This window comes from Pan troglodytes, chromosome X (genome assembly GCF_028858775.2).
Source record: "Pan troglodytes isolate AG18354 chromosome X, NHGRI_mPanTro3-v2.0_pri, whole genome shotgun sequence".
Taxonomy (NCBI): Eukaryota; Metazoa; Chordata; class Mammalia; order Primates; family Hominidae; genus Pan; species Pan troglodytes.
The window spans coordinates 18,221,470-18,234,229 of record NC_072421.2 but is presented as its reverse complement, the minus strand read 5'-3'; the positions used below and the strand labels follow the sequence as shown (position 1 = coordinate 18,234,229).

The following is a 12,760-nucleotide window of genomic DNA, read 5'->3' as shown; positions in this document are numbered from 1 at the left end:
AATGCCCAGCACAGAGATGCTGCTCCATAAAGTTTTGCTCCCCAAATGCTCACTTCCCTCAAGGCTCTGGCTATAATGTGCAGTCAAAACCCTACAGAGGGGAAAGCAACCCAGCTGGGTAGCCAGGAAAGAAGCCAGATCTGGGGTAGGGAAGCTCAGTTCATTGAGGAACATCCCACAAGAGAAAATGAGATCAAGACAGTTCAGGGGAATTTCTGAATGGTGAGTTTTTGTGCTGAGTTTTTTCCTGGATTGCCTTGGCGTGCTCAATTCAGTGTAACATTTGGCTGCATGCCCTCCCCTAGGCACACTGTTGGTATTTCATGTCCCATCTGCCAGTGTCTCTGGAGGACATTAGGATAAGTAGTTTGATCCAGAAAGGATACCCGCTGTCCTGGCCCTCTGCCCAAGACATGCAAATGGAGAGCACTTCCCAGCCACAAAGCTTTTGCCTGTGCCAGTGATGTATTATTTTTGCTATTATTATCCATAGCAACCATGGATTGAGCATCTACTAGGTGCACCATGCTAAGTCCTTTGCCTGCATTCTTTCATTTCATCATCGTTTAAAGAATACAACAAGCAGATATTATTATCTCCATTTTAGAAATAAGGAAGTTGTGATCCTATAACTTAGTCACACAACTGATAAAGGGCAGAGTAAAGATTCACATCCAGATCTGGCAGACACCAAAGCCCATTTTCCTCACACCATGCTGTCTTGCCCAAAACTAACTATTCAGAGGATGAAACCAATAACAATAAGCCCACATAGAAAAAACAATGGAAATTACCAAAGCTATACTCTGAGGTAAATTTGTAGTTTTCAATTCTCACATTTTTTATTGAAACATTGAATTTAAGAAATATTTTTAATAATTTAAAATCTCAAGTAAAGAATATAAAATCAGGTACATTAATTTTAAAATACAGAACATCAGTAAAATTGACAAAATGGTCTTTGCCATAAGACAGTGGCAGCCTATGCCTTGCTCCCTCTGAATGCAGGGTTCCCAGGAATGAACTAAGGGACCTAAGATGACATTGATAATGACATGAAAGCTTTGCTTCTGGGAAAGACAAATGCCCAGAGATCTGGGAACACATAATGACAGTAGCTGTTGTACTTTGTGACCACTGACTATGGGTTGGCATAAGGGTCTGTGTTTCTGAGAGTTTGCCTGATCAGCTTAAGTGATTCTCACACCTGTCCAAGCCTCCAGGACACCTTTCTAAGCTAGACGCAACAGGAGCCTGAAATTTGAGTCACATTCCCACTTTTCCTGAAGACCATCCTATCCCTGGTAAGCCTAGCCCAAATATAGTCTATCAGCTACAACATCCAGCACGTGGCTGTGCCTTCCTCCAGATTGGGGAAATTTGGCAGGGGTCGAGAAGGAAAGAAAACAGAGAGTTTGTTTTTCCCTGCATTTTATTCCTATGCTTATAAGGCAGTCATGAGAAACAATGGTTCCACAGCTTTAAATCTAGTAAATAGAACTCCCTTTGAGATTCCAGTTTGAAAGCTGGTGAAGATCAGAGTAACTCCATCGTTTATGTAATAAACACACACCCAAACCTCTAACATTTTTGTAATGAAACCTGGTGGTAATAAAATTTGCGTTAAGGTAAAAGCAGTCATTTTCCCCTCAGCTTTTATTGTGCTGAATGCAGTATCTGCCAAGTCCTACTTGAAGGCATCTTTGATTAAGGGCCTAGTCTTCCCACTTGTGAACCATCCAGAGTTGACAGGAGTACCGTGACGTTGCTGAGACTAATGCCCAAAGATAGCCAAACTCATGACACGCCAGCAGCTTCAAAAAAGTTGAGCCCTCTGCCAAGTAGCCCTGTCACCACCACCACCCCCGCCCAGTCCCTTCCTGGTCTGTCAGCCACGTATAGGCCTTGGATCTTCAAGTCTTGAGGGAAAACTGGGTCGAGCTATTCTAAAGGCTTTCTCATCTTTCTTATTGAGCCTAAACTGAAACTTCTGGCAGGGCCTTATTTCTTTGGTACTCTCCCATTACTTAGTTCTTCAGGCCTAATAAATAAAGACTATCTGGCTGTTGGACGCTCTCTCCTGAATCCACTGATCTGTATGAAAATGTATGAATGTAGGCCCTTAGTTGTCTTCCTTGGTTCCCTGAGGGGAATTGGGGGTTTGGGTGGAAGTGCAGTTCTTACTTCTTACGGCTGCACATTGGAATCCACCTGGGGAGTTTTAAAAACATGCACTGTTATCGGGACCCACTCCCAGAGATTCTGATTTGATTGGTCTGAGGTGTTTAATTGTTATAATTGGCCTGCCCATCAAATAATGGTTATTTATCATAAATATATATGATATTAGGGACTTGTATTTGAACAACTTCTCTGCCATAAAATTCAGAAACCACAATGTCCTGAACAAACTGATAGAGGCTCCATGAACCCATTGGAAGCTGCCTGGTTCACAGGCATGCTTCCTTCTTCTCCTGAGGGATCTTAAGTAACAAAGCTGCACACAACAGTGCTTCCCCATCATCATGGCCTGGAAAGGCAGCTCAGAGAGAGTGTTCTCAGACAGCAGGTAGGACAAACCCTTCATTAAGAAAGGCTGCATACACGGTGTTGGTAGCAGCTGGGCTAATAGGAGACCCTTGAAACTTGGCCCTGTGTCAGCCTCCGCAGAGGCAGTGGAGGCAAATGTGCAGTGAAGGGGTTTAGCTGAGGCAAGGAGAGTGGCCAGCGTCAACTGTCACACTGGCCACCTCCTGCAGAACAACCTAATAGCGCATAGCAAGAAATGAAAGTAAGGCACTGTCCTTGACATTAAGGAGCCTGAGTTACAACTGAAGGACTAATAACCCCAGTGTTGGAAGAATACTGTAAAAAGTTCAATGCTTTTCAAATAGGGTTCAATTGCATGGCCAAACTTATGTGATAAAGAAGTATAGTGAAGGAGGGCTTAGAGGGCTAAAGAAATCAAGACAGGCCCCACAGTGGTTTAACAGATTTGTGTAAGGCCATTGAAGATGTAACAGAAACGAGAGGTTGGGGGATTTGGGTCTGGGGACTCTCAGTTTAGGGCTGTTTTGGGGACACTGGGAGATAAACAAATCTTTCTCTGTAATCTCAGGATGAAGGTAAGATACTGAAGAATTCCAAGAAGACTGGAGGGGGCAGTGCTGGAGGAGAAGAAAGCAACATAGGGCCTGGTGCAAGCCCATGCAGGATGGGGCCCCTTCCCAGAAGTCCTGAGCTAGAGCCCCGGAATCCTGCCCTGGAATCTCTACTGGAGCTACCCTCTGGCCCTTCTTTAAGACGTTCAAATGTCGGAGCAGAAGAGGAGAAGGAAGAAAGGGTTGTCCTCTTTGTCTCGGGAAGTTTGATGCCTCAGAAGGAGAGCAAAGGCGAAAACGTTGGCCAGCCAGTATGAACAATGCAAGGTCCTCAAAGCTTAGGAGCCACTGACCCTAAATGTCAAAGTCAGCCTTGAGTGAGGGTCAAGTGCAGATTCCCCTCCTCACAGCTGTTCCTGTGAAAGGGCTCACTTTCATTGGGAAACATAGTTATCTTCTCTCCCAGAATAGGAAGTGGCTACAGCACAAGCCCCTCTTCGTTAGACCCAGCCTCCCCCTCCCCTTTGTCTTGCCAAGAAATGCTGCAAACCCCAAATACCTGCATTCTTGGGCATGCAGCAGGCCAGAGCCATGCTTGGATTCCCGCTCTGCTCCTTAAGGAAGGGCCTTTTCTTTTATGCAAAGACGTCTCTGAATGCCAGAGAGCTGAAAGCTGATCTGCTTAAGTCAGCAAGCAGGGCAGGGGGGGATGGAGGGCGAGAGAGGGCAACCTTCTGCAAGGAGGATGGCAGATTTTCACAGAACCTCTGTGCTGCCTCTAGGACTCCCCCCTGGAGGGGGAGATGGTCTCACCCAAGTGCTAGGCTGGCTGCTAATCCCTCCAGGGTTCACTTGAATGGCAAATCAGGACTCCAGGGCAGCCTGGACACACCCTGTCTCCAGAGGAGGGGCTTAGCACTTTCCTTTTTCATCCCTGGAGCAGTTTAGGTTGCAGTGGGACTTCTTTACAGCCTTGCTACTCCAATTGCAGTTGGCCAGGGGGTTAGGAGCATAGGCATCAACCTGGGAGCTTGTTAGAATGCAGAGTCTCAGGCCACACCAGTTTAAGAAGCTCTGCCAAGTGCCATGTGGCTATCGAAACCATTAGCACACTGCCAGAGACAGGAAGCTGGACAAATAAATCCAGGGAGCCACAGCAGCCCAGCCCCTACACCAACTGCCTGATCAGGAGAAGGAATACATTTCATCCCATCACTCCATAGCTGCCCCAGGTTGCCACCCATTCTTCTCACCAGGATGGGGCTGGCTTACTTGGCTGTGAAATTTTAGGTTGGTGTGAGGGTGCGCTATTCAACAGGTTTGCAAATATTTGCACACACACCGAAAGGACAAGAATGGTGCAGGTGGAGGCGATACAACTGGAGTTTGCTCTTTGCAGGTTACAAATCAATTTCTGATCCCTTCCCACCCACCCCCCCTCAACACACACCACCTGTATCAACATGTTAGACTCTCGTGATGCTGATAACAGCAGTAATAGCACATAGCAAGAATACTCAAACCACTTCACAAACAGCAACCATCCTGGACCCTGTTCAGATCTTCCTCTTGGCAAGAAAGGGAGAGTTTAGGTACTTCCACATCTTTGCCCTAATAGCCTTATGTTGTCATGGCACATGATTTGCCTCCCACCTGAGCCCAGCAAGTGAATCTGTGTGCAGAAGCTGAAAGGGAAGAGAGAAGGAAAGAAGATAAACTAATGAAGAGTGGGAGACGAGCTTTTCCTTTGCAGTCCAGAGAGAACATTAAAAGAACTACTAGTGAGGCAGATAGACTTGCTTTTTTCTCATCTGCCAGATTTGTGCTGATGGCTGTGACACCCTGTATTGGATACTTCTGCTCCTTAATCATGCGCAGCAAGAACCAGAATGGGCGACTTCATTTCCGAAGAGGAACTGAACGGCGCTGAGGCTCTGGGATGCATTAAGACAGCCCAAATCAACAGAAAGTCTGGCTGGAACCTCAGAGAAATGACCCAGACAGAATCTTCAGCCTCCCAAGCATCTGTCAGTGGCATCAGTGGCTGGCATGGCTGATTGCACTGATCCCCTCCCTTTAGCAGAGAGTCAGGCTCCTGATTGAGGGAAGAAAGCAAAGGGCTGGAGAAAAGGAGGGAAGGTCAGCCAGAGATGAAGACAGAAGAGAGAGAAAGCAAAGAGGGTGGCCCTGGGCTTTACAGGGATTTGTGTGGGTTCTTAAAAGCAATCATGGTGGCCTTTTGAGTGGAAAACCAAGCTAAGCTAGTATTTAAAAATCTTCTTCAGGGCCCCAATCTTGCCTCAAACAACAATCACTCATGAAAAGACTGTCGCGAATGAAAGGAAATGCTGCCATTGTTTTATTTTTTCTGGGAAGTCATAATAGGTTTTAAAAGGTTAATCTCCCTCTCAGCCCTGTTTTTTCCCTTCCAGTGACCCCAAGCTGAAAAGGAAAAATATTTGCACTTGGTGTTTAAAAACCACCACAGTGAATTAGCTTTTGTTGTTCATGGCAAAGCCACTATTTAGCTGCCCAGAATCAAACCAGATGTGAGGGAAGAAAGAAGGCCCTGCATCCTGTGAACTTGCCTTTCACCTTTGCAGAAGGGCTGAGGGGAAAGCTGGGCTGAGATGGCAAAATAAAGGGAGTTTGGTGCTCAACAAACCTGATGTGCACTTTTGATGCAAGCACTGGTTAGCTCTTGCTGGGGTGCTGTCCGTAGGTCTAGAATGTAACAGCTCTAGGACCCTGGATGCACAATGCCTCCTGATTTCCAGAAGTTTTCTTCTGTGGACACTAGGCCAGCAGCCCTATTCCCATAGGTAGCAAAGATCAGAGATGGAGAAGAGAATTAGAAGACAGAAATAAAACACAAAAAGATCAGCAGGACTTGTTGGAACATGAAATCTATCAGTGAAGGTGAAAAAAAGAAACTGAAAGGAAGAGGATATATTTTCTTTCTGAGGCCTTCCGGAAGAGTATGAGGAGTAGATTATTACTCATTCTTGTTTTGCTTTAGGACACCACTCACCAACACTCACAGTTTAAATTGGGCAAGGCCCCCCCCTAAAAAAAAAAAACAAAAACCCTTCCTATGGGTCTCAGGCTGTTTATTACTGTTTCCTAAATCTACAGCATAAGTAAGCAGGAAGTTCTCTCTACATCAAAACTCTTTTTATCCACTCAACAAACATTTAATAAGCCCTGACTTTGATCAAGTATTTGAGTGATACCAGAAGGCTTTGGATACTATTCCTGCCCAGAAGTTTACAGCCTAATAAGGAATAGCATTTCTCATTAGGGGAATATAATAATACAGTACAATAGTATAACAATAATAGCAACAACAATAATAATAGTAAAAGGCATCATTTTTCAAAATCTAATGATATGCCAGTAATTGCACTTTATATACAGTAACATCTTTAATCTTTACAATAACTCTGCACAGTAATTTTTATTATTTCCATTTTACACATGTAGAACTGAGGCTCAGAGAACTTGACCAAGGTCACAGAACTATTAAGCTAGCCGGGGTCTTCGTTTTTTTTGTTTTTGTTTTTTTTAATCACTGATGAAGCCCAAGTGCCTAGAACGGTGCCTGGCACATAATAGGTGCTCAATAAATATTTACTAGAAAGCAGTTGTGGGTGCAAGGGAGGGCTTTCTGGGGCATTGGAGCTGAACTTTGAAGAATGGCTAGGATCTATGCAAAGGTGGTAAAAGGCACACCAAGAAGAAAGCAGGAAATGAACAAATGTTTTTCTAAAAAAAAAAACTGTTTTACAAAATCGGAAAAAAAAATGGACAGAATGAAATAGCAGTCAGGAGAGGGATGATCATAGAGAATTGCGTCCTACTGTGACTGCCACCTATAAAGTGTGTGAACTTCACCAAGTCATTCAGTCTCTTAGTGCCTTATTTTCCTTATCTGCAAAATGGGGATAAGAATATTACCTACTGTGGCATAAGTTGTCAATTTCTTAGTAAACCTTCCACATTCTCCTTCTCTTTCAAATTTATAAAATCTCATTTAAAAAACTGTATCCATTGCCATACAACCAAAATTCTACATATCCAGGTCTCCCTTTTAGCTAGGGATTGCTACCTGGTCAATGTGGTCAAAGCAACTGTGGTACAGGATTTCTAGAAAGACTCCCCAGAAAACAAGGGGTATGTTCCTTCTTTCATCCTGATGCTTAGGCCAATAATGTGATGACTGGCACTCCAGCAGCTATCTTAGACTGTGAAGATGAGGGCCACAGTCTAGGGATTAGTGGAACTAGGAGCCGGAAGAAGCCTCGGTACCTCATTATTGCTGAGTCTGCATACAAACCTTTAACTTCTTTTACACAAGCGAAAAATAAAGTTTCATCTTTTTAAAGCCTTTGTTGATCCCCAGCTGATACATTTACCTCAAACAGTTGCTGGGGGGATTAAATAAGATAATACAGATCAAATAATTAGTGCTTGGTCTTATACATACTAAGCACTGAAACAAATCTTAGCAATCATGTTTTCTTGCTGTTCTTATCACTATTATCATCAATATCATTACAAAATCTAGAATACTCCCCTATTCTGCATTAGTCTGAGCCACCTTCATTCAGTTATTTAATTGTCCATTTGCTTAAAAATCCCTAGAATTGTGTCTTTCATGAGAACCTATTCATAAATCTTCCTAATATAGAGTCTCTGATAACAAAACAAAATGTTTCTCTTTGAATTTCATCACTAAATCATCCACACAACCAACAATAATGAAGATTTAGGTCTGTTAGTGAAAGGAGGGTTGATAGGTTAATACTTCTGAGCATGGAGGATGGAAAGCATGAATTATATTCTAAACTTGGTCAAATATCCCTTTTTGGAAAACTCCATGGTAACTTGATGTCTCAAAAGTCTCTCCCTTTTCCCAACCAAATAGACCTTTACATTTCAGGACACATGAAAAAAATTTAAAGATGCAATTTGCTGAGAAAGTTCTGAGAGTCAGCATTGTATGCTGGACTCCAAGAGATTTGCCAAGGACTGTGGATCTTTTGACTTAAATCTCTGCTTCTTAGTGTCTTTGACAGATTGTGTGATTTGTTCCTGAACTTGATCAATGAATGTTTCTTAGAAGATCTAAGAAAAGAAATAAAGACAATGGGCTAGAATGAGTGGTTCTCATTGGTCAAAGGACTAGCTGTATTAAAATTACCAAACACTGAACTCAGGAAAACTATAGAATCTCAGGCCTCACTCCAGACCCACTGAATCAGAATCACTGGAGGTGGGGCCTGGGAATCTGTATTTTTAAAGCTGCCCAGGTGATTCTGAGGTGCAGTCAGGTTTGAGACTATTCATAAATGCCCCTCCTCCCAACTCTGCCTAAGATTGGGTTATCCAGAAGCAAAGTCTAAGTTAAGATTGACACTATTGTTCAAGTAATGTATGGAGGGAGTGCTCTTAGTAGAAGGGGCATGAAGGAAGCTGGATATGGTAGGGGAAGGGACTGAGCAGGAGTATAGTCTCAGCTGGATATTTGCTCCAGCCTGATCCCACGGAGATCTCTGGGGCACAAAATGCACCACAGAGCTGGTCTCACCTGGAGGTGAGACGGTTGATGGGGCTTGCATTTGGCCAACAGCAAGTCTCTGGGGAAGAGGGCAGCTATAGCATTTAGCAGCCAACACTCACAGCAGCTGGAGGACCAATGCACTAGCTTGTAAAGGAGATGTAGGCAGGGCACTAACAGCATCCACTACCAGCTCCAACCTGCTAGGAGTTGTGGTCAGCTTTGCACTCTGCTAGGGCTCTAATGTCCCTTTGCTGGCTTGGCCCAAGGTCCCCTTTTACATAAGGGTCTTGGATATGAGTTTAACTTGCAGGAAGGGTTTCGGATGAGATTGGGTGCATTCAGGGTGGTATGGCCTTAGACTGCAGGAAGAGTTTCAGAATGCGATACAATCCTTTCAGTGGCCAGGGCCACCAAGCTGGCACACTAGATTACCAATGCATCCACCGGGGTTATCATTCGCATGCTAAGTTGTGCTAGGGGTTGGCCCAAAGTCATTGTCCCAGAGCCCTTCTCATGAGTTCCAGCCATATCCATTCATATGCTCCATAACCAGTAACTCAGGGAATCTGGCCACCTGGCGATTTGTACCCTCTCCCTTCTCCCTTGACAGATCAAGATGCAGGCAACTGAACTTCCTTTGCCTTATTCTTGATGAGTCCCAAATAGGTCAGATCACTTTGGAGGGTGGCCACAAGCTAATTTTGTATTCACCGCTGACCTGTTTTGTTCCTCTGGCATTTCAGGAAAAAGTTGGGTGAATGCCTTTTCTCCTTGTTTGCCTGAGTCCCCACTCCCTGGAACTAAATTTGCAGCCCAGGCCAATGTGATTTATTCAGAGCTACTGCTACTTGTCAGTGGATTGCTGCCCAAGCTTGCTTGCAGCCCATCTGCTGAATTCCTGTACATGTGTGAACATGTGTGGAAAATTAAAGGCCTGGCTGTGGCCTGGAGCTGCCTTGCCCCTCAGCTACTCCAACCTCCATCCACCAGGCCTGATGCCAGTGTCCATTGAAGCCGTCCTCACCACATGGTCAAGAAATGGGGAGCCTCAGTGATAAAGCACTCAGGACTCAGTTCCTGAGTCCATCAGTTGTTTTTCATCAGGAGATTAACCGAGAAGAGTTTACATAGTACTCCATACCACTATAGAGCCCCACGCTACTCAGTCTCTGCTCTCATCAAGGAAGTGTTGCCATTTTGGTTTCTATATCAGGGCAGAGACCCAGGACAAGAAGCAGAGAAGGGAGCAAGAAGTGAGGAGTGCTGCAAAAAAGAGAACAATATGCTTTGCTTTTGTGATTAATTTCAACTCAGGAGGAAGCACAATACTTCCAACTGAAGTCTGGAGCTAGAAACAGGAAATATCCAGGCCTGACTCAACTGTCTCTCCAGAAGCTGTTCTTTAATTGCAAGATGTCAATCTCCCTCTCCCCCTCACCCCAGATTTCATTGTTTGTTTTGTTTTCAGGCATTTAGTTGTTGTTTTCTCTTTTCCTTCACACACTGAGAAATATCTGTAGATGAGCCTGCAGGGCAATCTGGCCCTACTGTAATAATAGAAGTAACAACTCTTAACTCTCTCCTCACTGTTTCCACTAAATCTAAAGCCAACATGCAATGGAAGTTTCTTCATGGTAATAATATAATAATGATAAATGTAATGGTTTATTCATTCAGCAAATATGTATTGAACACCTACTATGTGTCAGGCATGGTTTTAAGTTCTTTGTATGTGCTATTTCAGTTAATTCTTACAGCAACTCTACAAGATAGATAATAGTATTACCTCCATTTTACAGATCAGGAAACTGAGGTGTAGAGAGGTTAAACAACTTGCCCAAGGCATTGGAGGTGGTAAATGGCAGAGCCTGGGCTCCTGACCACTATGCTGGGTTACCCCAATGATAAATGGTAGGGAACCCATTATCCTGCCTCAGAAAGTACAGATTTACCATCTCCCATCACTCACATTCCAATCCTAGTAAAACAGACAATAAGCAAGAGCAGGATTGAAATCCCAGCTACCCACAGGAAACGTCTGTCACTTGCTTTGCTGAGTGTTTCAGGAGGAACATTCATGTGTAGACAGAGTTGTGTGTGTTTGTGTGTGAGTCCATGGGTGTAAGCATGCATATGCATGCATGAGAGGCTACATATGCCCCCTTATGCAATGCTCTCCTTTGAGCCTGGATAAAGAGTTCCCATATCAAATGAGTTGAAAACAACACTCTAACCTTCCCTCTTTGCACAGATCCCCACTGCTGCTTCCACAAACTGGGATTAAAAAAAAAAGCACTAACACACCCTTCTGACAAGGCTGGGGACCCTCATCCCGGATTTGAGCTGCCTCTCAATTTGGAACCTTCCACTTGGCAGAGCTCCAGTTGTAGCAAGAACAATTACCAAGTACCTGATCACCACAGGGAGTCCAAAGACAAATACATACAAATAAAGACATTTTGGGAGAAGGAGTGAGAGTCTGTGGAGCTGCCATGTGGGCCCCCAAGTTCCCAGTTTAGAACCTTTTGCCCTCCAGGCTGGCACTTCCTCTTCCTTTCTCTAACCCTCTGGCCTTACAGAAATAAAACTTTCATTCCACAACATATTACTTTGACCCTTCCTTCACAACAAAGTGAAAAACACCTGATAATAGCTTAAGCCTGTCCTAGGGTTTTTGCATTTTAATGGAAATCAAGCCTATTGCTGAGAGGACCAACCTGGAATGGTAAAACTAGAGGCATCAGCCAGCAGGTAGAAGAGGATTTGGGCATGGGAGAGGAGGAGAAACCATGGGGTTTTCTACAGTTCTAGAACTAGCTAACACTTCACCTAAGATTGCATGAGGATCCTAGTAAAAACAAAACTGTATTAACTGTATTTTACCCAGAAAAGAGAAAGAACATTAAAATGGTCCTAAGAGCAAGACCATTCAGGAAAAGAGAGACAGCATTAGATGATCACTGAGGTCCCTAATAGTTCTAGCACTCAGATTGAACTTTGGTTCATCTCTTGATGACTCTGGTACCTTTAGTGTGAGTGCTAAAGAAAGGCTTGGCTTCCCCAGTCCAAATGTATTCAAGATGGTGCACAGTTGCTGTATTAGTTATGTAACTCCTGATTCTGAGTTGATTGTATTAATTGAAAGGCATTTTGTGCCTAGCCAGTAGTATTGTGTGGTCATTGGTCCTCTGACACTCTGCACTGTGGGCTTGGAAACAGAAAAGTTAGAGTATCTGGTTCAACAAGGAGCCCAGGAAAACTTCAGTCTTGGCATGTCATTTAGCATGAAATCATTTCAACCAGAATGGTGCTAGCCCTCACTGAGCTCCTGATGGATGCCAATCAAGTCTATTTAGCTTGGCTACCTCAGATAAGGAAATTCCAGAAGCTTTCCAGTTCCTTTTAGATTTATTGTAAATGACATCATGCACCCAGATGCAGAATTCTTGTTGAGTCCAACATTAGGAGAATGGATATGATGGAATTGTAAGATTGGCTAAAAGCTTAAGCAATCAACTTGGGGAAGGGGAAATATTAGAGGGAGATAAAACTCATTTTTCTCATTTGCCCATTCAATGACAAACAATTGACCAGCCACAAAACTTGCAGCAATGGGATCAAATGTTTAGACTTGGAATTCATCTTTTTCATTTGGAGAGTAATAAGTAAGAGATCCCCATTGTGTCAAATGGAGTAACTTTTCATTTTCCTGTATTCAAAATGGCTTGGAAGTGATGCAGTTCACAAAAAGAACAAAATCTTTAAATAACTCTGTACAGACGTTCTTCGGCTATCCCCTTTGAAACTTGTTAAATTATTTTTGCTGCCTTTGAGTTATAAGATGCTAACCTCAGAGCTGCATTTTCGGCTTAGAATTTCATTCCATTATGTCCCTTTACCTTTTGGATAGCATACCATTGAATGAAGGCAAGGAGACAAAAGGCAAGAAAACCTGCCTTATCTTTCTGACACTGATGTGGAGTTCATCACTAAGCACTTAGCAAACTTCCCAGTGCTTAGTTCAAATAAGCACAGCAGCCTGGTCTAAGTCCATAGTGTCATCCCATTGAAGTTTCTGCCATGTCCAACCAGAAAG

At 43.6% G+C, this 12,760-nt stretch overlaps 1 protein-coding gene across 4 annotated transcripts in view; it reads right to left on the bottom strand.

Moving 5' to 3' along the window:
- Positions 1–12,760, bottom strand: part of NHS (NHS actin remodeling regulator) — a 369,943-nt gene that overhangs the window by 96,539 nt on the left and 260,644 nt on the right. For 2 of the 4 annotated variants that reach the window (XM_016943119.3, XM_016943120.3), the window contains exon 1: positions 3,661–4,499. The exons of the other annotated variants lie outside the window; for them this stretch is intronic. In XM_016943119.3, coding sequence (XP_016798608.1) covers positions 3,661–3,694 — 34 coding nt within the window. In that variant the 5' untranslated portion in view covers positions 3,695–4,499. Of the gene's footprint in view, positions 1–3,660; positions 4,500–12,760 lie in introns of those variants that run through there. 4 annotated transcript variants of the gene reach the window in all.